Raw genomic sequence first — 24,869 nt, forward strand, 5'->3', positions numbered from 1 at the left:
GGTCTCCGTGGGCTCTCGAGGATACAGTCTCGAGTTACAGGGGCCGCCTGTCGACTGTGACTCTTGAATGCTTTGCCACATAGGCAACTGCTCGATTCTCTCAGCTTTCCCGAGCAGCAGGATTTCACATAGACCTGCTACATGATTTTGAACCAACACTCTCCATCTCCGCTACTTTTCAAGCTTACAATCACAAAATGAGTTCGTACGGTTAGATCGATCATTTTTAAGGAGAGCTGGAATCAGAATAGGCCTTTCTGCTCCGGGACCGTGAACCCTAGTTTGCCCGTCTGAATTCCAGTCTCAATGTTGCGCAGACAGACCGCTTCCATTTCAGTTTGGGTTTCAAGCGTGAGTGTACTGATGACGATGATATTGTGCCGTCAGCAAGGTGTTTTTCTTCTCCTGTTTCTCCGGAAGTGCAGGGATAAATGTGGGAGCACTGACCCAACATGTGGCAACAAGAACGCTCGATCGTTCTTGATCAATCCCTCGTGAATCCTAGGTTCGTCTTGATACACGTCGAGTCCGCATCCCGCAATCTCTCCAGATTCGAGCGCTTCGACCAGTGCAGGTTCGTCAATGACTCCACCTCTCGCCGTGTTGATCAAGATCGCCGAACGTTTCATCCTTCGCAACTGTTCGATCCCGATCAACCCGTGCGTTCGAGAATTGAGGGGCAAATTCAACGAGACGACGTCCGAAGATTCCAACAATTCGTCGAGAGTCTCGACGTACCGAGCTCCGAGTTCAAGTTCGGGTCCTAAGCGGTTCCGGTTGTGGTACTGGACGACCATACCTAGACTCTGAGCCCGTTTCGCAAACGCTCTCCCGATCCCTCCCATGCCTACGATCCCGAGAACTTTGCCTTTTGGATCGTTCGAGAGGGACAAGCCCGAATTGAATCGTCCCTCGCGGAGGTTCGTTTGAGCGAGTCCAAATTGACGCAGCGAGCCCAACAGGAGGAACAGGGCGGTGTCGGCAGTCGCGTCGTCAACTGCGACGGGCACATTGGAAACCTGAATCTTGCGCGAGGTGCAAGCGCTGATATCGACTGAAAATTCCGAGCAAAAAAACAAGGAGAGAGAGGGAGTGAGGACAGTATAGTGTACTGATACGGCTCACTCACTCTGATCGTAGCCTGCTCCGTTGTGACAGATAAATTTGAGCGATCGAGGCAAGTCTTGCACGAGCTGTTGGTCAAACAAGCCTGTCACCTGTCGGGTTTTCATAAAAAAGTTTGGACTTCGGCGTCAGGAACCGCCTGTTTGCAGATCTGCATCTTCAATGGAATGAAGTACTCGCTTTGGTCGAAGCACCCTTGAAATGCCTGTAAATCGCTTCGACGCCTTGGTACTTTTCCAGACAATCCCTTTTGAATTCTTCTCGATTTTGACTGTCCATCGTCTATGAAACCAGGGAGCACCTCCCATGTGAGTATGCCGGTTCGTTTCTCTGTGCGAGACAAGGCAGAGCAAGAGAGAGGAACTCGCGATCAAGTCGTACTGGTTCGCGAGCCGGGTCTCGACTGATTTGGCAAGTTCGATGCGGTCCATCAACAAGACTTTGGGCCGCTTGGCTACAGTCTGGATCGAACGGGGCGAATGCACAATCGAGCGAGCGACAACCAATTGCAACGATCCGAGTGGGGGAGCGACGGCTCTCGGGAACGACCAGACTGACGAGCGAGCCACAGTACAGCTTCGAGGTATAAGCAGCATTGTCGTCGACAGGTGTGGCCGAGAGCAGATTAATGAGAGGAATGTAACAGCGGGATAGCGTCGGGTGCGGAGCGGAGCGGGATTTCTGTAAACGCGTCCTTCTCATCCTCGCAAGTGGTTCTCTCGCGGATCATGACTACCGTTTCGTCATAACGACCCTTGTCCCGAGAAAGGACAACAGGACCAATGCAGGTTCATGCTACCACCCGATTCTTGCTGGCCAATAAGTCTGATTCCTTCGCACGGTGCTCCCAGTAGAATCTTCGGATTGGATCGTACTCGACCAAAGAACGGAATAGCTGCGACATGACAGATCTCGTTATCAGGATGTCGAAAGACACAACACAAAGAGGGGAGGGCGCGCGTACGATGGCGGCTTGTTGTCCCATTTCGCCCGATTCCGACGCAGGACTGCGTTGAGCTTGTTCGAGTTTGGCGTCGGCGAGAAACTCGATCGCGAGCCATGCTGGCAATTGAGCCTTGTCGCTAACTGGCGGCTCGTTTGGCGGCATCGATTCGGGCGTGTTCAAGGCCAGCGGAGTCACGAATGGCACGACGGAGGAGAGCGGGATCGAAACTCGTTTGAGCACGCTGCAGATCAAGCAGCTCAGTCAGGTCCGGGCATACAACCGAAATGGATGAGGAGTTTGCAAAGGAGACGTGTTTTACCCTCTCAGGTAATTCCATGCCGAAGGGTTGTTGGGACTCAACGCGAGCTTGGCCTTGACGAATCTGCAGGAGTTCTTGTTGTCAGTACCTTCTCACAGACGCAGCGTCGGTCAAGGGACAGGGAAAAAGCATACTCAATCTCTCGCTCCCCTACATTGACGCCTTGCGTCTCACCCCCCATCTGACTCTCGAACGCGACAAAGAACCTCTGGTTCCACGCCGAATTGTTCCTGATGTCCTCGTCGAGTAACTTTTCGACGTACGCCAACTCGGCATCCCACACTTGCTGACGCTCTTCCCGCGTCGTGTTTGGTGCGACCTTGTCGTCTTCTGACCGTTCGGCGTCCGAATAAAAGTGACACAGGACAAACTGTCGGTACGCCCAAGTGTGGTAATTCTTGGCATCGAACGAGAGTGCTTTCGCCGTGAACTCGAGTTCGCGCGAAGGGTCGTTCAAAGCGAGTACGATCGTGCGTCGATGTTGCCTTTGAGAAAAAGGATCTGTCAGTTGTTCGCTTGTCGTTGGTCGATAGCGAAATGGGATTGGAAGTCAGAGGACGTACCATACTTGGTACGACTTGAGGTGTTGCTTGACCATGCGGTCGAGTAACGCGAGCTCCTCGACCAACTCAGTTTTGAGTTCGAGCAAGGTATCCGCGCGGAATTTCCTACAAACAATCCTCGCCTCACAGACTCAGTTGTTTATTTCTACGCTCTGTATTGTCAGACAGTCAAAACAACGTACCAAACCGAGTAGTGCCCTGGGTTCATCTGGATGATGTCTTCGGTCAACTCGAGAGTCCTCTTGCTCTTTTCTCCTTTCTGTACGAGCGCTCGGAACGTATCCATCGCATCTCGATCTGTCGTCGCTCGGCCGTACGTCTTCAGCTTTTCGAGCAAGATTTGAAGAGCGAGAGAGAGAAACGAGAGTTGACTGACAGTATTCGTGGTAAGCGATTGGAACGAGGCAGTTGGGCGCGTCGTCTTGAGGTACAGGTACGACATCTTCCCACCCTGGTCGTTGGTGCCACAGGACGTAAGGCTCAGAGTCGGACATGTCGTAATTGATCAGACACGTGAGAGACGCGAGGCGGTGTTGAAATTGTGCCGAAGACCGGGGATCGCGCGGTTCTTTCTGTACTTGCTTGGACTGATATAGGCACACGTCCTGATTGAAGCGTGACTCGTCCGCAGAGAAACTGATGTGCTTTCAGGAGGTGAGAGAGGGAGACTCGGACAAATGGAATTCTCGCTCGCAAAGGACAAAGGGAAGTTCTCTGGCGCCGAGACAAAAGGCGGGTTTTTACAGTGTACAAAAGACGACAAAACTTCGAGACAGAAACTATCGCCTTGTCGAACGAGCAGGTGGGGACGCACTCCGTCGCCTTGGCGGACTCGCACTCCGGCTGTCCCGCCTCATTCTCCTCCTCGGGGGTGAACGGGACCTCGAGAGACTCCTGCTTCGGCTACGAGAGCGCGAGGGCGATCGAGAGCGAGACATGGAACGAGATCGCGAGCGGGACCGCGAAGGGGAACGACCCCGTCTCGCGCCGGACGCGCCTGCGGCAGAACGGGGAGGGGTAGGCGAGCGCGGTCTTCGGCGGTCCGAACGAGCGCGAGGCGAAGGCGAACGAGAGTACGAGTACGAACGGCGCCGTCGACGGGGCGAGACTGACCTCGAGCGAGAACGCGAGTACGAGAAGGAGCGAGAACGCGAACGCGAGCGCGACAGGGATCGACCTCGGGTCTGAACATCGTCGTCGTTGTACGGGAGTGAAGTTGTCGTCGTGCCACCGCGAGTCTCGGCGGTAGGGGGCAACCCGTTCCTCCGCGCTTCGAGTTCCTGTTCCATCCTGATGCGGTCCTGTTGCATCTTGTCTTCGTGTTGCTTGCGTTCGCGTCTCATCTTGGCTTCGTGGTCTGCGCGTTCGCGATCGAGTTGACGTTCGTGTTCGCGGCGACGCTCGTGCGCCTGTTCGCGCGCACGCTCGAGGTCAGCCTGGATCTTGGCGCGTTCCTCCTTGGCCTTCTCGCGTTCCTCGTGCTTCTGGCGTTTGATCTCTGCCTGTGCATCGCGGTCGAACGCGAGTCCTTCGACGTGCCCGTCCTTGATCCCGAGCGCTTTCCTGAATTTCTCGTCCTGTTCGATCTTGGCCCGCGCGAGTTCGTGGCGGTCGCTCGGTCGAATGAGTCCCTCCTTCTTGCCACTGTCGGCCTGGGCGAGGAGCGATTGGCGCAGTTCGTCGACCTTGAGTTCGATCTGATCCTGCGCGAGCAAGCCTTCGTCCTCGAGTTGGACTTGGAGCTCGAAGCACTTGGCTTCGATGCGACGCTTGCGTTCGTGGTCGAGGATGGACTGGTCGGGCTGGCGATGCGCAGCGGGTCCTCCCGCTCGGAAGTCGGTCGACTGTTGCTTGTCGAATTGTTGGCGCGATCGGATGCTGTATCAAAGACCTGGGTCAGTCGCAGAGTTCGGTGGGATTTTCAAGAGGAACAGTCACTCGCTTTGATCTGTTTGCCTGGATGTGGCCCGAAGTGCCAGATCCGCGCGGAGTACTCAATCCAATCCCGTTGTCTGCACGGTAAAGCCCAATCAGTTCACCGTTCACGTAGGTATGCAAAGTGCGGATACTCACAACTCATGGCAACTGCAAGAGTCTCGAGAGAGGATGGAGGATGAGGGCAGGCGATCCGTCGCGCGTGAACTCTCGCTCTCTCCTCTCTCCGCCTGCACGTCATGGCATCCGGCGCGACTTACAACGTCACTCGGTTCACGCGCCAGGTACTCAAGCGTCACCGACGGGCTCCACCCTCGGTCGTCGTGCACCTGTACCCGAACCACTTTCGCTTCGAACACCAAGTACTCCTCGCTCTCTCCGCCTTGCAATAGGGCCAAGCTGACGCTTTATCCCATCTCGCAGCATGGCAACTTTGGGTACGACTCGCCCATGAAATGCTTCCTCGAAGCGATTCGCGAGCAGAAACTCCCCACCGACCTGTTGGACGTCCTCGACCACTCGAACGTGACTTACTACGATGGTGAAGCTTTCATCCCTTTCTCCTGACCAGATAGATCACGTGCTGACGCCCGGTCTCGGATTCCCCAGGATGCCTCATCGTTGAAGTGCACGACCATCGTTCTTACTCTTCCTCGTCTGCGGCCTCGTCCGCCCCGGCTTCGACATCACAGGCCGCCCTATCCCTCGCGACGCTCCCACCATCGAGATTGTTCACCTTTTCGATCACGCCTTCGCACCAACCCAACTCGGCGTACAACCAAAAGGCCGAAGTGTACCGCATCGTACTCGCGCCAAACCCGGCCACGTTGTGGACCGAGCTCGGAATCCTCAGCAATCGGTTCGAACTCGAGCATGAGGATGGCGTTGGCTTCTCGCAAGAACAGGCAATCAAGATGGAGAGCATCATTCTCGTCAGTTTCGTAATTCCTTTACCTCGCCAAAATGCCTTTACGAGAGCGCTGACAAAACAAGCTTCCCCATGCTCTGGAACATAGAATCGAACTGTACCCCCACTGTGTCTCGATCCATCCTTGCAGACCAACAGGATCGCAAACTCGATGTTGCGGGCCACGACGCTGAGACCTCCGAAACGAAAACGGTTCTGCGGTTCAGGCGAGTGCGACGAGAAACAACAACAACTCGACGACGAGGACGACGAAGTGATTGACCAACAAGACGAAGAGGCCGAACCGAGCAAGCGAGAACGAGACCAACATGAGAAACTGATGCGAGTTGGTGACGAAGGTATCTCGAAACTAAAAGGAGCTGCGTAAGCCCCCTACTCTCTCTCTCTCTTGTTTTCTGTTTCTATCGTGCGAGTTTCCGGAGACCTGATACAAATTTGCGACATTTCGATTTACAAGTTTCTCTCGACTTGCTTTCATTCAAGCTTATCGCGATCGACAATCGAACCCACATGCACAGACGAACGCGTCTGGTTCGGCTGCAGGAGTTCCACTCAAAGCTCAACCTGGTTCTGCAGTCACTTCAATCAGGTTGGGGTCATCGCAGCAACAACAACGATCGCAGTCACCCGCGGTATCTTCCGTCTCTTCACAACAACAACGTTCCCACAAAGCGAAACGATCAAGTATGACGGGCGCCGCGACGGCGGAACTGTCGGATGGTGCCGCTTCGACTTCGAGCACAGTAACTGGGGTCGGAGGATTGACTGCCCAACAGAAGAAACAGAGGAAACTGTTGGCCGCACAACAGCAGCAGCAACAACTTGGTATGTCGGGTACGCTCGAAGAACAGCAACAAATGCAACAGGCCGCGTTGGAGAAGAAACGGTTGAACGCGGCAAAGAAGAAGGAGAAGAAACGATTGGCGGAACTAGCGGCAGCTCAAGCAGCAGCTCAACAAGGCGGGGTAGACTTGTCAACAAGTCAGGCCAAGTTTACTTGGAGTGGATCTCCTCAATGAGCTCGACTCTCTGTTCTTTTGTACATATCGCTGTTCTCTCGTTTTTTTCTGCTGTTGTTAATGCTATCCTGCCGATAAAGCCGTGAGACAAACAAAACTCCATTGACTTTGTCAAACCATAATCAAACAACCCTAAGAGAAAGTCACGACCGAACAACCCTAAAGACTTAGTGTTTACATTTCTTTTTTTGCATTGTCGCCGAGAAACCATCTTGCTTTCACCTTCCGACTGTTTCCCGATTGAGAGATCGAGTAGGTCTACTGTCCTGCGCGAGGTCGCTCGTGCTCGCATTCGACATTTGGTACAAACGGGACCGATCTCGGGAACTGGGCATGGCTTCTTCTTCCTCTTGCTCAACCTCGACTTCGATCTCACGTTCTACCGTGACTTCACTCGCGATTGAATGTCGCCTCATCATACTCCCAACGGATTCTTGACCTCTTTCTTCAGATGCTCGAGCTGGATCGATTCGATTTGCCGTAGTCGCCAAGATGGGTCGGGACCGACTCAACACTTCTTCTTCTTCCTTCGAGAGTCGACTCGAGACGACGACGAGGACCTTGCCCTCTTTGAGCGCTTCGACTCGCAACAACAACGAAGGTCTCGTACGCCGTCCTTCTTCCCGATCTTGCTCTGGTTCATCAACATCGTCTTCCGGTACGACCAATGTTTCTGCATAAAAGGTTGTAGACCTATAATCAGCTCGAGGGCAGTGAACGTTCTAGATGCAATGAGGTTTTACCTCGATAAGCGTCCGCTTGAATCCCAATCTTGTCTGGCAACTCTCTCGCGTACTTTTGTCCAATCAGAGACAAATGATTTGTGTACCCTCTCACTCGAACTTGGATCCCTTCGGGAGAAGTTGCGCTCAGGAATCGTTCTTCGATCAAATCTTCTTCTTGGACCTGTTTTCAGGTACGATTAGGAATGGAACGTTCCCGCTCAGGGTCAGCACGGTTACGGGACAAGTTTCTGGGTATGTCGAGAGAACACTGTGTCGTACGTACCTCTGGTTGAAGGTCGATAAACGTTGTTGGTTCGGCAGAGGTGGACGCGACAGGTGGTGTTGATTCCGATGCGGGGACAGCATAGTCGAGGATTTGTACAGGCATCGCTGGATTGGGAACCAACAGAGAGTCACGAAAATGGTGGTACAACAGGAGAGCAGGCGGGGTCGACGAGATCGATGAACCAGTGGCGAGGCGCGACGTAGGAGCCAAGATAATAAAAAAGCCGACATATCCGCACGCGTCTCGCCATTGGGCCAAGTCGACCGCTGAGACACGTTTCATCAATTTTTTGGTGGCGAATCGCCTCGACTGGCGTCAAAGCCCAACTGCTTCTTCACAACAATCCCGTAAGGAATACAATATCGGCATAATCGAAATCGACAGATCCGGAAACTTATTCAGACTCGAAAATTTCAAAACGGAACATTCCATTCGCGAAAGCAATTTAAATTGAAAACTCGTTTGTCACAGAAAGGGAGAGCATCTAGTAGTACGATCCACCACCTTGGTATCCGCCTTGGTACCCTCCTCCTGGTGGTTGCTGGTATCCACCACCATATCCACCCTGTTGCGGTGGTTGGTATCCACCTTGTTGCGGGTAGCCCTGTTGGGGCTGCGACTGCTGTCCAGGGTAGCCTCCATACAGCTGAGGAGGAGGAGGAGGTTGATTGAACCCTCCAGGGTAGTTCGGACCTCCTCCGCCATACGATGAATCACCGTACTGCTGCTGCTGCTGTTGGTATCCTCCTGGTTGCTGGTGATGAGGTTGTTGTTGATGGTGCTGAGGTTCAGGGAATCCTCCAGAAGGATACGAAGCGTTCGAGTCGTGTCGAGTCGAGGAACTGTGGTCGTATCCGCCCGAGGTGTACTGGGACGGTTGAGAACCCCCGTAGAAATCGGACGCGCTTCCCTGAGGAGGTCCTCCAGGAGCTGTACCAGCAAACGAGCATGCGTTTTTGAGTCCAAATGCAAACAATGTCTTGAAAAGAGTGCTGCAACTCACGAGCGACGAATCCACCAGGGTTTCCGAACTCGTCAACGTCTCTCCTACCCCCATGTTGGTTTCCACCTCCGCTGCCCGAGAACTGATTGAACGTTTGCTGCACCGAGTTGACACCTCCCATGACGGTCGAAGCTCCCGGAATGTACTGTTGAGCGAACGCTCCCACTCCGTTCGGCATCAAGACCGAGTTGTAATGCCCTCCACATCCGTGACCGACTTGGTCTTCAGGTTGACCTTTGCGTTTGTTCTTGTGGTTGCGAACAGAATCTTTCGTCAATGCGTTGAGGATGTAGCGCTTGTCATCTGGCCCTTGCGAATCGATCCACGACTTGAGGTACGCTCCCATCTCGCGCTGGATCGACGAAGAGTCGTCGTAGAAGTACGGATGGTGGAATGTCGACAGAACTGGGTGCAGCCATGGTTGAGTGCCTCGGTCTGTGGGAGCGAGAAAAGGAACAAGCAGCTCACTGTCCGAAGCGACATGATCGACGTTCATCGAGGTGTCGTCCCACGCCTTGACAATCAAGTTGACCGTGTGTTTGAGGATGATGATGGCCAAGTTTCCCGCGGGCTCGTTCAGGATCAAGCCAAAGCTGACCGAGCGACATCAACGTTGATTGTTTCGAACCGATTTCGTATCTGGAGGAAGGAAAAACTCACTGGTCCTTGCTGAGGAAAGAATGCGTAGGGTCAGACGAGTGCGGGTTGTCAAACACGGCGTACTGTTCGCTGTTATTCAACACAGCGGCCGATCCTTGACCCAACACTTCAGTCGCTTGACCCATGATCGGTTTGAGCATGGGTTCGATCGTCGTAAAGACGAACGCGTTGACCGAGTTGGTAATCTTTTCGACGACCGACGAGAGGCCGAGCTTCTCGATCGTGTTCTCGAGTCCTTTGACCACATTGTCGCGGAACGTGAGAACCTTCCACAAGGTGGCATGAAGCTCTTGCGGGCTCAGGTTGTTGAGCTGGCCGTTGTTGGCCCGGGAACGAATGTCCTCGACGCCTTGCATCTCGCGCGACAGGTTCGAGCCCGTGCCACCCGGCAAATCAAAGAGCATCTTGGCGAGAGTCGAGGTCGCGTCCGAGCCGTCCGCCGAACGGGTTTTGGCCTGTCGAAACCGAATCAGAGTCAGTACCGTCACGCGAGTTCCCAGGGCGGAACCAGACTTACACCATCCATAGCTTTCGACAAATCAGAGACACTGCAGACGTCGCGATCAGCAGACGCAAACAAACGAAAGAAGGATGGGAGGCACATACGAGGCCGAGGAGATCTTATCGGTCGCTTCACCTAGAAGAGAGTGGATAAAGTCGCTTCCTCCAAAGGTTCCCGTCACGAGCGGCGGGGCAGGTCCAGCGGGAGATTGGATTCGACACGAGTCTCCGACATGCGGGAAAACTTGGTGATATCCGAGGCGCATGAGACTGAGCTCGCACCAGTTTGAGTGTGCAGGGAAATCTTCGAGAGTGTGCAGGAGGTCTCCAAGCAATCGATAAGACTCGTAAACATCGGCGTCGTTTCCGTTGCTTCGAGCACGGCGTCCAAGGTCGATGCAGCGCCTGATCAGGTTTCGGAGATGCGCCGACGAAGTGGGCCAACCTCCCTGCTCGTTGGCGATGTAGTTCTTCATTCCGGTGCGCGAGTCAATCTCGAGCTCGCGAGGGTCAACGGGGCCACGAAGGCGCGGGTCGACATGGCGAGCATCACCTCCAGGTTGATCGGCCTACACTGGGATGTCAGCAATACGGCGAGACCCGTTGGAGCCAGAACTGCGACGTACAGCGTAACCCCTGACAAAGGTACGAGTCAGCTCCCGATCGTTGCGTAGCGGTTCGAGTAGACTTACTTGGGGTTGTCAATGTGTTCTTCGCAGCGGTAGACCCCGAGACGCTGTCAAAGTGATGAGACCAGTCAGTATTGCGTCGATCCGAGCAGCAAAGGATTTCGAAGTTACTTCTTCGGTGATTTCGAACTCTGCAGTAGCGTAACCATGCGCGAGGAAGCCGAGCGCCATCACCTAGACGAGCGCAGAATCGGCGATGGTCAAATTGTGCGTCCCTTCTCGAGTGACGAGCTGTTGAGACAGCAAGATTGCAAAGAGCCTCACGAGGTTAAGGATCGACTGCTTGGACAGTTTGGAGAGACCCGCAATGTCCATGGCCTGTATACCGACAAGTACAGGAGTCAGTGCTTCCCCCCCGCAGATTGAGAGCAACTGCGAATGACTTGCCTGACTGTAATCGCGGAGCCACGAGCCGAGGTAGACGCGCTTGATGTCGAGACCGTTGAACTTTGAGCCACGGCCGAGGAAACCGCCAGCCTTCTTGATGATTTCGGCAAGAGCGTCCTGTTGTCGCGAATTGGAGCCGATGCGACACGGTCAGTGACTGCAAGCAGCTGATCTCGACCAGAGAGGCGGTGCCAAGGGCGAAGCTGAACACAGGGCTCACATCAATGTCACCGTGTCGGAAAGCCTTGTTTTCGAGATATGCCCAGCTCGGGATGTTGCCGGCGCCGAAGGCATGGGCGGACGGGAGGAGGGAGAGTCCGCAGACGACGAGGAAGAGGAGCGGGAGGTAGGAGCCAAACGAGCCGCGTGAAGACGACGGCATGGCGTGGCCAAGATTGTCTGTTCGGGCTGAGGTGGTGGTCGAGGCGAGTGCTGGTGCGTCGCTAGGCGATGCAGTGTTGGGAGCAGAAGAGAGAGGGTCGAGGGACAAAAGCGATGATGAGGGTTCCGCGATTTCACCGCCTCGTCGAATTGACCCACTTTGATCAGCCAACGCACACTCCGCCGCACCTCCCACGATTGCTGCATTCCAACAGCGCATTCACTGCAACCAGTCCTTCTCGCTCGCGCACCTCGAGGATATACAATAATTCCTCAACGCTCAAAGCTGGAAGCGTGGTGTTGGTACCTGCTACGGGACTACCTCGCGACTACACACGACAGCTTAGCTCCTCTGCTTGGCCTGCTATCTGCTGCAGAGTAGCTTCTGCATGTCGACAAGTACGGCGTCGCCTGACAGTCCCGTGGTTCCGCCTGTTCCCGAGTCTCCCCGCCAGTTGCGCCTTCAACCTTTCGAGCCTGACGTTCCAGGATTCGTCTACATTGAACGTACAAACACGTGCATACAGTACAGCTTTCGGATCTCGGCGCCGAGGCGAGTTGCCTTCTGCGAGATTTCCGACAATCCAGCGCTCTCTTTTTAACCGCTCTCGCACGGTCATCTCGACAGTCATGCTGAGCTCGACCGTACGAGGCAGCTGTATGAAGCCGTCAAAGACGAAGTCATGGTCCGTCGGCACCACGACAGGAACCGGCGCGCCGAGGTTATCTGAGCTTCTTCTTGCGCTGAATTCGCAGACTCTCGTCGCAGGCTTGCTGCACCGGCTCGCAAGAGGAGAGGTCCCCATTCGATCTCTGCGGATCGAGAGTGCAAGCGCATTCGTGCTCGAATGCTGTGAGCTCAACCCGGGAACCAGCACGAGCTGGAACCGCTTGCTGATAATGCCCCATGATGGTCGTGATCATAATGCCCCATGATGGTCGTGATCAGGCTTCGCGCGAGCTGGAAAACCCTCCCGGATCTGGGAATGGCTTCGCGACGGACAGGTTGTCGGTTCATCCGACACAAAGCTCAGATTCACCTTTTCGGCCATGTGAGGTCCAGCGTCGCGAAGAGTACGTAAACTGCAATGGAAAGCTTGCTGTGCAGACTCTCGCACCGTGCATGTCGTGTGTGGACAGCATGTCAGACGCACAGACGGACAGAGAGCGTGGGCCGAGACGAGAGACTTCGCGGTCGGCGCTCGCTGAAATCCGATCCGCGATGGTTCGACGCGTTCGGGGGTTCGCGCCTCCCGCTGGTGCCTCCGATCTCTCTCTCCCTACCACCTCGTCGCCCGCTTCAACAGCAACTCTCTCAGCTCCCTCTTCAACGAGCTCTACCCTTTCCGCCCCCTCCCTTTCCCCCTCGTAAGTGGTTCGCTCTCGCCAGAAATCGATCGCGTTCGCCCTTGGCTGGCAAACACGTCGAACCCGCTCACCCCCTAGTTGCCGCACGTGACAGCTCTCTTCCTCCTCTAAATCTGGTAACGATGGTCAACGCACCTGAAACCAAGGCCAACGGCGCCTCGTCGTCCGCCCTGATCGCGAACCAGAAGGGCGACGCTCGCAACCGCGCCGGCATCGCCAACTACACGCAGCACTGGAAAGGTGTACAGGACTCGGCTGAGCACACCGACGCCAGGAACGCGTCGTACAAGGACGTCGTCAACGGCTACTACGATGTGAGCGCTCGCTCTGCACGCGTCGTGTTCCCCCCCCCTCGACCTCTGAGAATCACTGAACCCTGAACTCTGTCCCTTCGTAGGGTGCCACCGAGCTGTACGAGTACGGATGGGGAACCTCGTTCCACTTCTGCCGCTACTACAAGGGCGAGCCGTTCTACCAAGCGATCGCCCGTCACGAGCACTACCTCGCGCTCCAAGCTGGCCTCAAGCCCAAGATGCGCGTCCTCGATGTCGGATGCGGTGTCGGAGGTCCTGCACGCGAGATCTCTCGCTTCGCTGATGTCGAAGGTACGCGAAACCCCTTTTCACTGTCCAGGTGCGATGCTGACCTTTTCTTCCCCTTCTGTCGTGTCCAGTTGTCGGTATCAACAACAACGCGTTCCAAGTCGGTCGCGCCACCAAGTACACCGAGAAGGCTGGACTCTCGAACCAAGTCTCGTTCGTCAAGGCCGACTTCATGACCTTGTCGGAACAGTTTGGCGCCAACAGCTTCGATGCCGTCTAGTGAGTATCGTCGGACGACCAAAGTCTCTTCGAACGTGTGTCTGACATGTTGAATTGCCACACTCTAGCGCGATCGAGGCAACTTGCCACGCGCCCAGTTGGGAGGGAGTTTACGGCGAGATCATGAAGGTCCTCAAGCCTGGAGGAACCGTGAGTGTCTCGCTTTCGAGCTTGCAACGTCGTTCCCTGGCACTGACGAGACGCCCGTCCGATTGATCTGACAGTTTGCCATGTACGAGTGGTGCATGACTGAAAAGTGGGACGCGTCGAACCCGGTTCACAAGAAGATCGCGCACGACATTGAACTTGGAGATGGTATCCCCGAGATGCGCTCGATCGAGAGGTGTCGCCAAGCCCTTAACACGGTCGGATTCGAGATTGTGCACGAGGAGGACCTCGCTGACCGCGACGAGTGCGTGCCTTTGCTCATTTTTGCTCGTTTCGCGGGGCTCAAGCTGATTCGGCCCTGCTACGTTCAGTGCTGTTCCTTGGTACTACTCCCTCACTGGTGACCTCCGAATGGCCCAAACATGGTGGGATCTCGCTACCCTGTGAGCAAATCTCCCCTGTCTCTCTCGAATGTCGCGTTGAGGAACACGTGTGATTGACTCGACCATGCACAGGTGGAGGATGACGGGATGGGGACGAGGCTTGACGGGCAAGGCCGTGTGGGTGTTTGAAAAGTTTGGCATCGTGCCCAAGGGTACCTACGACGTGCAAGAGACTCTCAAGCTTGCCGCCGACGCGCTCGTGGTACGTGCTTTTTCCCGGTTTCCCTTTCCATCATTGCTGTCCTCTGTATGACTGACGAAAAAAACCTGTGTCCCCCTTATCAGGCCGGAGCCGAGATGAACTTGTTCACCCCGATGATGCTCTTTGTCTGCAAGAAGCCTCAAGCCGAACAGAACTAGACTTCCTCGCGATTTTCTCCTCCCGTTCTTTCACCATAGAGACACTTGTTTCCCCCCTCACCTCCCTCTCTCATATCTTTGGGTCAACTTCATTCGGTTTCAACAACGGTTTTCACTCTCGCGTCTCTCTCTCTCTCTCTTTCTCTCGTGGGGTTTCTTTTTCGTTCCTTTCAAAGTGTCCCATGCGCATCTCGAAAAGTAATATTTGGCAATATATACACATATTGGGTTCTCTTAGAGATAAAAGAGAAAACAGTTCGCCACGTTCGGTCAATGAAATCATCATCTCGAGAGTTTGACATTCGACCCACCACAATGCCGGCTCAAACTCTCGACACCCGTCAAGACCTCGAGAAGCTTGTCGATCGCTACGACAACTTCTTGTTCGAGTACGTCTGCTGTCCCCTAGGAGGTTCAGAAAGGAGTGAGGTAGAAGTTGAGATAACATTCGCATGCACTTTGCTCTCTCTCTCTCTCTTTCTCGATATACAGCTGCGATGGAGTCATTTGGGAAGGAGACGAGATCATTGGACAATCTCGAGAGACGCTCGAGTACTTGAGGCAACGAGGGAAGCGCATCTTTTTCGTCACCAACAATGCGACGAAATCTCGACAAGCAAACAAACAGAAGTTTGACAAGATGCAAATCGAGGCTCAAGTCGTAAGAATCCCGAACAACTTCTGGTCCAAGCGGGCCGAGTGAGAAATTGATCGTGGGAATTTTCACAGGACGAAATCTTTACTTCGGCATACGCTGCAGCCGCGTACCTCAAACACGTACTCAAGTTCCCGAATGACAAGAAGGCCTACGTGATTGGTGAACGAGGACTTGAAGAGGAACTCGATGCGGTTGGGATCAAACATTCGGGAGGAACGGTCAGTTTTTCCTCTCCCTCGCTTGGGAATTTTCCCGTTTCTAACCTTTTAATATTTGCATGTGATCCCTCCCGAAACCAGGATCCTGATGACAACGTGTTTGTCGACCTGATGGACTTTTCGTCGATTGTCGAAGACCGAGAGGTGGGAGCAGTCGTGTGCGGACTCGACATGCACATCAACTACAAGAAGATCGCGAAAGCTCACCGCTACCTCAAGGAGAACGAAGGTTGTCTCTTCATCGCGACGAATCTCGACTCGACGTTCCCGACCCATGGCTCGGTCTATCCTGGTGAGACAAGATGGATGCATTCATCGTTTTACGGGCAACGCGAACGAGCACAAAGAGTCTAATATCTGCTCGGCTTCGACGTTTTCAGGCGCGGGATCGACGATCGCTCCCCTCATGTGCTGCATGGGCAAGGATCCACTCGTGATTGGCAAACCTGAAGGAGCGATGCTCGAAAGTATCGTTCAGAGGTACGCTGGATGTGTGTTCGAGCTTGTGTGATCAGGAACACGCTGACATAGCTCGATGTTGAAAGTCACTCGCTCGACAAGTCGCGAACGATCATGGTCGGTGATCGACTCGACACGGACATCAAGTTTGGAGTCGATGGAGGAATCGACACGCTCATGGTTCTGACAGGTAAACCCGCGCGCCGTCGCTTCCGTTATGAACTTTCCATCTCTCGCTATCCTGCATGCTGATTGACGAAACCATCCAATGTCTCGTTGCTCAGGCGTCAACAAGCGACCCGACTTTGAAAAGGAAGGCGCAGTGGCAGTGCCAACATATGTTGTCGATGGACTCGGAGACTTTGCCATTTTGGCGCAGTAGTAGTAGCAGGAGCTGAACATGTAGAATTAGATTGATCAAAAGAATGAGGATTTATTCTAGAGTTGCCCGTGGTTGACGCGCGTGTACGCGAAAAGGCGCCCTTCCAAGTTGGCCCAGCATCCCCATTTCGCTCAACCCCAATGTACCGGTGAGGTTTAAGCATGTCCAGCGGTACTTCTATCAGTCTGGACGAGGTGCGCATGCCCTCCCTGTTTGGATCGTCTCGGCACAAGCGAAACCCTTCGTCGGGCCTGTTGGACGAGTACGAGTCCCTCTCGACGCGGCGCAAGCCCCGTACTGGCCTCCCATTCGACCTATGGCGAGTCCTGAAATACACGCTCGCAACGGTCGTAGCTATCGTGAGTCGGAATCATGCCCGGTCGTAACCAAATCGACGATAGCTCATCACGACCCCCTTTCTCGTTGGGCAGGTTGTCATCTTTTTCTGGAAGTACGAGGTTCACATCGAATTGCAACTCTTCTCACGCGGATGGATTCGGGAAACGATCCTCCCGATCGTTCCCGCTTCTTCGACTTGTTTCGCACCTGCGCACGTCGCTTCAACTTCTTACAACCAGACCCTCGCACTCGCACCTGCGTATGTCGAACTACACGCTGGAATGAACATGGCACTCGGTCGAGATTGTTACGATTTCGCCTCGACCATCCCGCTTCATCCTCACGAACAAATGATCCTCCCACGACACACCATCTTTCACTTGTACTGGCGACACGATCTGTTGCCAGTTGGAGAACGTCAAGTCGCATTGTTGCATTCAATCCTCGCAACTCAAGATCCAGAAACGACGAGCGTGATTTTCTGGACGAATGCTCCAAACCCTCAACTCGTTTCTTCCCTCCCGATCCTAGCCCCGTTGTTTGAACTGTACAGTTCCCGTCGATTGCGCGTCGAGTCGGTCGACAAACGCTCTCTCGCACGGGGTACATCAATGGAAGGACACTCGTTGCTAGACCTCGCGGATCAACAGGCCTGGGTCGATGGAGACTTGGTCAGGATCCTCGTCCTGTACGTACACGGTGGCATTTGGGTCGATTTCGATACGATCTTGACTGGTCGAGATTTGCGAGTGTTGGGAGAACATGAATGGGTCACTCAGTGGGATTGCTATGGTATTTCCCTTGCCCTTTGTTCTTCTTCTGCTTTCCTCGACTGACCAAACAAGCGTGTTCTCTCCAGATAAAATCTATCAACCGCTGAATGGAGCGATGATGCATTTCTACCAACATTCGCCCTACTTGTGTGAGATGCTCTACACCATGTCGACTTCAGCACCTCCTTCGAAAAACTCGGTCGATTGGGGTTCACGGTTGTACCACAAAGTGTGGCGATCACTCGTCGCACAAGGAGTTCGACCGTTTCAAATCTTGCCCTACTGTTTCACCGATGGAGTTTCGTGTCGACTGGACAATCGATTGCCAGACCCATTCGATTCGACTCGAGTGGCACAACAAGGACGTGGGTGGGGGAAAGGGAGGTGGGAACAAGTTGAATCAAAAGTCAGAAACGTGTGGGCGGTACATTTGCACAATCGATGGGATCGAGGGTTCCCGAAAGGAGGGTACATTGACGAGATGGTCTTGAAACCGATCGAGACCAAGATTGAACAATACCGAGGTCGTTCGCATCGGGATTACGAACTTTGAAAACAGGAGTCAGAAACCAATGTATTGCTTTTTTTGAGTTCAAGATTAGATGATCTATTGAAGAGGAGGAGAAGATATGCGGGAGCATTATGAGAAAGACTAGCAGAATATTTGTATGAGAGTTTCTAAGGGGAAAATGTATATTTTGAGGGAGAGATTCTTGTTCAAAGCTGTAGTTTTTATAGAGTACGAGAGAATTCGGAATAGTCGCCTTGGACGACAGGAGGTCGTTGTTTGAGGTTTAGATTTCGGCGACGCCTTGACGGTACTCGGCGAGTGCGGATTGTTTCTGCTTGCGCATCCGGTTCGCTTTCTTAATCCCAAACCCATCCTTGAACACTTCACGAGTTTCTTCGAGGGACAACCCAGAAGTTTCCGGGTACAAGACAATCACGAACGCCGAGCCGAGCAGGCACAATCCGGCGTAGAACCCGAACGCTCCTGCAGCCGTGATGCGGTCGATCAACGACAGGAACGTCGAACCGATGATCAGGTTGCCACCCCAGTTGCACGTCGTCGATAGTGCCGTGCCCATGCCTCGGACGTCCATCTCGAACAACTCGCCTTGTTGCCAAGGAATGTTTCCTAATCATTGCAACCGCGAGGCGTCAGTTAAGAAGCTCGATACGAGGTCAATCGATCTTGAATCAGAGCTCAAGCGTACCGATACCGGAAGCGTAGAACGCGACATAGACGAGCATGGCAGTGAGAACGAGGGGCGAGAACTTTTGGTTCAGACCGGCGTTGCTCTCGCCCGCGGCGGGAAGCCGTCCATCGGTGCCGAGAGTGAGATAGTGGAACGCGATTGCCGCGACAACCAGAGCTCCACACATGCCCGGAACGGTGAAGCAGGCGATGCGACGACGACCGACTTTGTCGATGATGACGAGGGCAACGAGGGTGAAGGCCAAGCTGATTTGGAGGGAATGAGTCAGCAACAGTACTTTGTCTGCAAGGAGGAGAGTGCGAGAAGCTCACTTGACGATGGAAATTACGAGACCGATCACGAGCGAATTGTCAAACCCGACACTCTCAAACAGGGTCGGAGCGTAGTACATGAGCGTGTTGAATCTGAAAGACGGACAGATTGTATCAGTTTCGACGTTTTCGCGATATAGAGCGTGTGTAATCCGAAGAGACAAACCCGCAGAGTTGTTGAATTCCTTGCAATCCGCACGCAATGACGAGGCCACGGAAGTTGGCGCCGACAAAGTGCAGGCGTTTCCACGTCTCGACAAAGCTGCCTTGGTGTCCCATGTTCTTCTGGACCGAATCGCGAATGACGTCGGCTTTGAGGTGCAACTGGTCGTTGGTTGCGTACGGGTACACCTTGCGCAGGATCGCAACCGTCTCGGCCATCTTGTCGCGACGGAGCAAGAAGCGCGGCGACTCGGGGAGGTACGACAAGAGCGCGAGCTGGAGCAGCGGAGGAGCCGCGCCGAGTCCGACCATGTAGCGCCATCCGTGGGGCACGTTCTGGAACGCGAGGTTGAGGCAATACGCGACGACCTGACCGAACGTGATGGCGACGACGTTGAGGGTGACGAGTCGACCTCGGAGTGAAGTCGGCGCAAGTTCTCCAATGTAGAGGGGCACGACGAGCGACGCGAATCCGACTCCGAAACCGATGATGAGGCGACCGACGGCCATGATCCAGTAGGCATTGTGACCGAACGATACCGCTTGCATGACTGTCGATTGGTCGCGAGTCAGTCTAGCCCAGTCAAAGGAGATGGAGGTCGAATTCGAAACTAACTGGCACCGACGATAAAGATTGCATCGGCGAGCCCGATGACGAGCTTGCGACCGATAAGGTCAGCCAGGAGACCCGAAGTGAATCCTGCGAGTAGAGCGCCGAGGGTCGTGGCCGAAGTGAGGATCTGAGAGGTCGCCATCGAAGTGAGCAAAGGTCCTCTTTTTGTGCCCGATCGAGCGAGATGTGTCGACTCACTTCCTTGTTTGAACTGGTCAAGGTGGTGCGGCCGAGGTCAACAGCGATGTCGCGGTGCACGAGCGCTCCACCAATGACACCAGTCTGTAGCCAGGCTCAGCGCGAGGTCAGTCGAGATCGCTCGCGGTCGATTCCCAAAAGAAAGCAAAGGGGGGAAGCTTGCATCGTAGCCAAACAAGAGTCCGCCGGTGGCAGCAGCGATGACGAGCCACCACACGAACGCGGTGGTGCGTTCCTCGCCCTCGGCGCGTACGACCGATTCGTCGACTTCGAGGTCGGACGTGCTGAGGTGTTTGAGATTGGGTTTGTCAAAGTCGAGCGCGTCACTCGACGAGGTGCGAGTGGACGGGGTCGAGCGTTTGCCCGAAGGTGCGACCGGGGCCGAAGCGTCGAGGGTCGTGGTCGAGGCACTCATGAGTGGATGAGATTGAAAGAGAGGTAAGGTGCAAGGATCGATGCGAGGTAGCTCGTTAGTGAGCAAACAGGCCTATCCCGGGCGCGGTAACTTTGCGCGAGCTGTCATCGACGCGAACGGAGGAGAGCACGCGGGGGTGAGATCGATCAAAACACGACACTTCGACCGATCGAACGAGAACTCACCCTCGGTGTTGGTTGTGGCAAGAGCTGCATACGATCGATCACGTACACGGGACATGATGCAGACACGACAGGTGGTTGCGAGGGACGGGAGAGCGAAGCACACGATGAGCGATCGACATCGGTGAGTAGAGATCAAACGCGCGACTGACCACAACTGGTTGGCGAAAATGTTGGGCTACTGGACGCGTGTGCAAGCGAGTAGAAGCTTGCGCAACGAGAGACGGTTGGAGAGGGCGCGGGGAGAGTCGTGTCTAACAAGAGCGAAGCGCACCAATATTCGGGCTCGGGCTCGGCCGCCTCGTTTAAGTCTCTCCGACTTCTCTCCTCTCTTATGTACGTTATCCGTCTATGAGCTGAAGGCAATTGTTTCAGAAAAGAAGGAGAAAATATGGCATGTACAATTAGGCGAGCTTCGATCATCAGCCCTTGTTCTGCGTAGGTCTCCCGACTCGTCAGTATCTCCATTCATCAGAGTCGCGAATTCGAGAGCACAGGGGCCCGTACCTTCATCTCCCGGAGTACGCCCATCGCTTTGATTGGGTCCGAAGTGTTGGTCGCCTCTGCAGAATCGAATCCGCAAACGACATCAGTCGCTTGTTCCTTTCCCGTGACCCAACACGATGGGTGGCTACGGCAGAGACATCTCGAACAGAGAGAGAGGGAGAGAACGGGTAACAGCGAGAGGGAGAGAGAGGAGCTCACTCTGGACCGCCGGTTCGTGCACCCTCATGAACACGTTGTGTTGCTTCTCGTCCCCGATCGTGAACTTGCCCGTCGTGACTGAATTCTCGCGACAGTACTGTTCCAATTTTTGGATCGCAACGTTGTCGGGCTCGATCCGTTTCGAGAACGCGACGTTCGATTGCGTGTACTCGTGTCCGACGTACGTGACCGTGTCGTCTGGCAACGACGCGAGCTTGTCGTTCAACGCCGTGTGCATCTCTTCGGGTTCACCCTCGAAGAACCGACCGCATCCGCTCACGAACAGCGTGTCGCTACCCCCGACACCCGAGTCAGTACACTGCGATCAGGAAACCCGCGCTCTCAAAAGGACTCACCCGGTAAAGACGGCACGTTGGTCTTTCTCCTTGTCTTCCACAAAGTAACAGATATGGTCTCGAGTACTGGTCGGAAGAACCGTAGGGCAAGGGTTCAGCCCGCATCGCTCAGTTGCGATCAGTAGCACGGAGGAACTGACTGGCACGGAGTAAAGATGGCAGTCACGTCGAGGTGGCCAATCTTGAACTTGTCGTTGTGTTTGAGCTGAGCCAAAACATGGAAGAGAGCAAGGCGACATCTCCTGTCAGCGACTAAAGATTGTCGATCGTACCTATGGAGGATACAAGAGGACGCTCACCACTTCAGTCACGGCCGAAACTTGGTCTCCTCCAGCGTAGACCTTGATGCCTGGGTATCTGTACGGTCAAAACCCTCGAGGTCAATTCGACTTGCTCTTGACTGTCATAGCTTCACGTGGACGTACTTTTGCGCTACCTCCTTGTTGCCGCTGATCGAGACATGCATAACAGCCAGCAATCAGGCTCTGGCTTAACGCTTATTGAGATCAATTTTCAAGCTTGGAGCCTCACCCAGCATGGTCGTGGTGTCCGTGGGTGGTCAAGAGGAACTCTCCAATCTCGACTGTTTCCTGTTGAGCTGCCGCTTCGAGTTTGGCAGGGGTGTAAGGGTCGACAATCGCCGTCTTGTTCGTCTGTTTGCTCCCATTGAACGCAGTATTAGAACCCTCGTGCAAAGCAGAGCGAGACACGAAAGCGAGCGTTACATGTTCGTCAATGATCAGGTACTCGTAGTTGTCGTCCTGTTGACGAACAAAGTCAAGTCGAGGTGGGGCCAAGCGAGAGAGATGTCAACTCGATACATTCGGGGATTTGAATCGCATTCGAGAGAGAAGCGACGCACTCGACACGGTACAGGAATGACACGCATGGTTGATCTGAGCACACGAACGAGACCAGGCGGTGCGCGTGAGTAGGGTGGAGGCCGTCGCCGAGTAACGTCATCTTTTGGGTAGCAGACCCCTTAGACTACAGTACTCGACTTACCTGAGACTAGTACAGAAGAACTTGGTGAGGAGTGATTTGGTGAAGCAAGATCGAGTGCGCGAGAGCATCAATCGGAAACAGAATTACAGCAAGATTTCGGGCACGGAGATTGGTTTGCGCGAAGTGGGGGGTACTCTACAAAATCGTTTGCAGCCAAATCAAGCCAAATTTCAGGAAAAGACGCATGCGGCGTACAACATACATGGAGTGAGCGCAACCATCCCAATATCTCTTTTCACTATCCAGCAGCAGAGTTGCGTTCTCGCTCGGCTGCGAAGAACGACTCGATATGTTCCTTCGTGATCGACGTCCCTGCGTCCGCGAGCGGTCTTAGGTAGTCCTTGATCCGATCACTGTCAAACTCGCACGCAAACCCTCGTCAGTAGCCAGAAACAAGCTGCTTTCAAAGAGCAAAAAGGGGGAACGAACCTCAGTCCCGAGAACGCTCGAATAGAATCGAGGGCTTGAGCGCGAGGCATCTTGTTCAGCAGGTGATCCATCCCGAGGTCGAACGTTGATTGATCTGTCATCGACTAGCGCGTGAGTCTAGTATAGATACCGGTACACTTTCAAGCAGAAACTCACGCGCTTTAGGGTCTTCTGGCGGGACATACTCTTCCTCCTCTTCGAGCATGTACGGCAGGTCGTTGAACATGGGTAGACACTAGAGTTGACAAGCAGGGATTCTTCGCAATTAGTACTCATCGATCACCTGATCAATTTTTTGACCCCGAGTTTCGCACCTGTGGACACCGGCACCAAATGTCCTGCCAATCGTTTGCCAGAAACACGTTCACCCGTCCTCCGGCCCTCCTCAACTGCTCAAGCGGGGTAGCCTCCGAAGGTAGTGCAGGCGGTGCGAAGCAGGTAGTCGAATTCGTCGAGGACGCCAAATCCGAACGACCTGGTTCAACCATAGCTGTCGCTGACGTCGAAGAGATTGTATTGGATTCTGGGATCCCGGATGTCGAGTTGAGCTCTGGTTTAGGTTTCTTCGCTATCGGGGCATCGGTCGATTCTTCCGCTTTGCGCTTCGAGTCGGTCACTTGTTCGCTTCGCTTCTCCTCTTCGGCAGATTCTTGGCCAGCTTCATGCGCATCCTCGTCGTCCGAATTGAGGACACCTTCGTCGTTCTCCTTCGCTTCCAGCAGAGTTCGCGTCGCTCCGATCAACTGTCCTTCGGTCCCAATAATCATGACTCCCGATTGCTCCCTGCCTGCGTACCGCTCGGCGATCTTGCGAACCGCTGGTTTACCGAGCACACACCGTTCGCAGATGATCATGTCGAAATCGTCTTCAGAGAGGGGCGCGGCATTGTCGTCACTGTGCGTTCCAAACAGGCACTCGTGGTGAATCCAATCCTCGCACTCCAAACACTGGTACATTGAATCGCTGTTTGTACCAAGACGAACCTCAACTCAAGAATCAACTCTGCGGCGACGAGAGAGGAACGAAACGAAAAGGGACTCACGTTTCCGTGTGAGGGTCGTAAGGTCGTCCACAGAAACAGAACTGACCTCGGAAATTGGCATCGTACTTGTTCTCGGCGTTAATCGGGGCATCGTCTCTCGGAGAGATCGAACAGCAGCTCCCGGCTCCCATTTTTTCCGTTCCACAATCGCAACGGAAATGCTGTGTACTCCAAGAGCTACCGTGAGCGATTCTTGCTTCAAGGTGGTTGATTGCAAGATAGAATGACGTACACGACGATTGAACAGCTCGACTAGCTCGTGCTCTCTGAAGGAAAGTATTCAAGGTCAATTCTGCGGATGAGAGAACGAAAAGGGAGAGCACTCGCTCACCCGTGACAAGCGATCGAACATGCGGCACACACAGCGCCATGATTGAGACAGGTTAGACACGCGTACAACGGTTGCTTGATGTACCCGAGATCGAACGTGCATTGGTTGAACTCGAACGGGAGGGTGTCCCTCGCTTCCTGTTCCAATGCTTCCTGTCCGGCCAAGATGTCGCTCGCGTAGAAATTGTCGTCACTCGAGGGTACTCCATCTCGAGTTGGAGAGAACAGGAGCGCGTCACGATTCAGCATCGAAGGCAAGCGGACCCTCGATGGTGGGGGCGAGGAAGAACGACTCGTGGAGCGGACGCGGTAGACGGGGTTTTAACCGAGCGTGGTCACACAAAAGTCCTGTCGATTCCACCTATCGTCTGGCCCGGTGTGAGCTGGGATGATCGGTGCTTTCTTGACCCGAGATCAACGTAAGGTCGCGACGCGTCCGTAATTGAACTGATCCTGCGGGACGAAACCTGATCAGGCGCGACTGCGGACCGAGGTGGTGTAGCCT

General features: G+C 54.3%; 11 protein-coding genes across 11 annotated transcripts; 4 read left to right on the forward strand and 7 right to left on the reverse strand.

The window, feature by feature from the left end:
* Positions 1 to 242: 242 nt before the first annotated feature.
* JCM15063_003948 (uncharacterized protein) lies at positions 243 to 3,447 on the reverse strand (the record flags this gene model as incomplete). Its single annotated transcript, XM_076676992.1, has 12 exons — positions 243 to 360; positions 448 to 1,054; positions 1,130 to 1,217; positions 1,306 to 1,407; positions 1,494 to 1,678; positions 1,966 to 2,020; positions 2,090 to 2,312; positions 2,391 to 2,453; positions 2,525 to 2,875; positions 2,954 to 3,058; positions 3,136 to 3,250; positions 3,330 to 3,447. 12 exons carry the CDS (start codon positions 3,445 to 3,447, stop codon positions 243 to 245), a joined length of 2,130 nt encoding a protein of 709 aa, XP_076535974.1.
* Positions 3,448 to 3,856: 409 nt separating this feature from the next.
* On the reverse strand, positions 3,857 to 5,033 carry CWC21 (U2-type spliceosomal complex subunit CWC21; the record flags this gene model as incomplete). Its single annotated transcript, XM_076676993.1, has 4 exons — positions 3,857 to 4,137; positions 4,185 to 4,831; positions 4,896 to 4,965; positions 5,027 to 5,033. The coding sequence occupies 4 exons, from the start codon at positions 5,031 to 5,033 to the stop codon at positions 3,857 to 3,859; spliced, it is 1,005 nt and encodes a 334-aa protein (XP_076535975.1).
* Positions 5,034 to 5,127: 94 nt separating this feature from the next.
* SPT20 (Spt20p) lies at positions 5,128 to 6,835 on the forward strand (the record flags this gene model as incomplete). The annotated part of the gene is made up of 5 exons (XM_076676994.1): positions 5,128 to 5,250; positions 5,312 to 5,429; positions 5,498 to 5,820; positions 5,905 to 6,179; positions 6,274 to 6,835. 5 exons carry the CDS (start codon positions 5,128 to 5,130, stop codon positions 6,833 to 6,835), a joined length of 1,401 nt encoding a protein of 466 aa, XP_076535976.1.
* A 218-nt stretch (positions 6,836 to 7,053) lies between these two features.
* JCM15063_003951 (uncharacterized protein) lies at positions 7,054 to 7,948 on the reverse strand (the record flags this gene model as incomplete). Its single annotated transcript, XM_076676995.1, has 3 exons — positions 7,054 to 7,508; positions 7,579 to 7,741; positions 7,844 to 7,948. 3 exons carry the CDS (start codon positions 7,946 to 7,948, stop codon positions 7,054 to 7,056), a joined length of 723 nt encoding a protein of 240 aa, XP_076535977.1.
* Positions 7,949 to 8,330: 382 nt separating this feature from the next.
* JCM15063_003952 (Het-C domain-containing protein) lies at positions 8,331 to 11,468 on the reverse strand (the record flags this gene model as incomplete). Its single annotated transcript, XM_076676996.1, has 12 exons — positions 8,331 to 8,776; positions 8,850 to 9,254; positions 9,318 to 9,442; positions 9,510 to 9,964; positions 10,027 to 10,057; positions 10,116 to 10,579; positions 10,637 to 10,646; positions 10,703 to 10,746; positions 10,811 to 10,873; positions 10,964 to 11,017; positions 11,087 to 11,203; positions 11,307 to 11,468. The coding sequence occupies 12 exons, from the start codon at positions 11,466 to 11,468 to the stop codon at positions 8,331 to 8,333; spliced, it is 2,376 nt and encodes a 791-aa protein (XP_076535978.1).
* Positions 11,469 to 12,957: 1,489 nt separating this feature from the next.
* Positions 12,958 to 14,567, forward strand: ERG6 (sterol 24-C-methyltransferase; the record flags this gene model as incomplete). The annotated part of the gene is made up of 8 exons (XM_076676997.1): positions 12,958 to 13,149; positions 13,233 to 13,440; positions 13,509 to 13,656; positions 13,725 to 13,806; positions 13,881 to 14,068; positions 14,136 to 14,207; positions 14,280 to 14,409; positions 14,493 to 14,567. The coding sequence occupies 8 exons, from the start codon at positions 12,958 to 12,960 to the stop codon at positions 14,565 to 14,567; spliced, it is 1,095 nt and encodes a 364-aa protein (XP_076535979.1).
* Positions 14,568 to 14,840: 273 nt separating this feature from the next.
* Positions 14,841 to 16,284, forward strand: JCM15063_003954 (uncharacterized protein; the record flags this gene model as incomplete). The annotated part of the gene is made up of 7 exons (XM_076676998.1): positions 14,841 to 14,956; positions 15,060 to 15,228; positions 15,297 to 15,443; positions 15,525 to 15,735; positions 15,824 to 15,923; positions 15,989 to 16,092; positions 16,187 to 16,284. 7 exons carry the CDS (start codon positions 14,841 to 14,843, stop codon positions 16,282 to 16,284), a joined length of 945 nt encoding a protein of 314 aa, XP_076535980.1.
* A 161-nt stretch (positions 16,285 to 16,445) lies between these two features.
* On the forward strand, positions 16,446 to 17,949 carry JCM15063_003955 (uncharacterized protein; the record flags this gene model as incomplete). The annotated part of the gene is made up of 3 exons (XM_076676999.1): positions 16,446 to 16,643; positions 16,716 to 17,415; positions 17,483 to 17,949. The coding sequence occupies 3 exons, from the start codon at positions 16,446 to 16,448 to the stop codon at positions 17,947 to 17,949; spliced, it is 1,365 nt and encodes a 454-aa protein (XP_076535981.1).
* Positions 17,950 to 18,190: 241 nt separating this feature from the next.
* On the reverse strand, positions 18,191 to 20,315 carry JCM15063_003956 (uncharacterized protein; the record flags this gene model as incomplete). Its single annotated transcript, XM_076677000.1, has 7 exons — positions 18,191 to 18,534; positions 18,614 to 18,861; positions 18,928 to 19,020; positions 19,094 to 19,640; positions 19,706 to 19,829; positions 19,901 to 19,984; positions 20,064 to 20,315. 7 exons carry the CDS (start codon positions 20,313 to 20,315, stop codon positions 18,191 to 18,193), a joined length of 1,692 nt encoding a protein of 563 aa, XP_076535982.1.
* Positions 20,316 to 20,919: 604 nt separating this feature from the next.
* Positions 20,920 to 22,447, reverse strand: JCM15063_003957 (uncharacterized protein; the record flags this gene model as incomplete). The annotated part of the gene is made up of 10 exons (XM_076677001.1): positions 20,920 to 20,931; positions 21,005 to 21,060; positions 21,203 to 21,495; positions 21,559 to 21,624; positions 21,699 to 21,763; positions 21,858 to 21,915; positions 21,984 to 22,007; positions 22,090 to 22,211; positions 22,284 to 22,319; positions 22,421 to 22,447. The coding sequence occupies 10 exons, from the start codon at positions 22,445 to 22,447 to the stop codon at positions 20,920 to 20,922; spliced, it is 759 nt and encodes a 252-aa protein (XP_076535983.1).
* Positions 22,448 to 22,801: 354 nt separating this feature from the next.
* JCM15063_003958 (uncharacterized protein) lies at positions 22,802 to 24,613 on the reverse strand (the record flags this gene model as incomplete). The annotated part of the gene is made up of 7 exons (XM_076677002.1): positions 22,802 to 22,916; positions 22,993 to 23,086; positions 23,149 to 23,227; positions 23,307 to 23,955; positions 24,035 to 24,195; positions 24,267 to 24,300; positions 24,366 to 24,613. The coding sequence occupies 7 exons, from the start codon at positions 24,611 to 24,613 to the stop codon at positions 22,802 to 22,804; spliced, it is 1,380 nt and encodes a 459-aa protein (XP_076535984.1).
* Positions 24,614 to 24,869: the final 256 nt, after the last annotated feature.

The sequence above is a fragment of the Sporobolomyces koalae genome (assembly GCF_050403365.1).
Source record: "Sporobolomyces koalae JCM15063 DNA, S_koalae_JCM15063T_v1_ctg6, whole genome shotgun sequence".
Lineage (NCBI taxonomy): Eukaryota > Fungi > Basidiomycota > Microbotryomycetes > Sporidiobolales > Sporidiobolaceae > Sporobolomyces > Sporobolomyces koalae.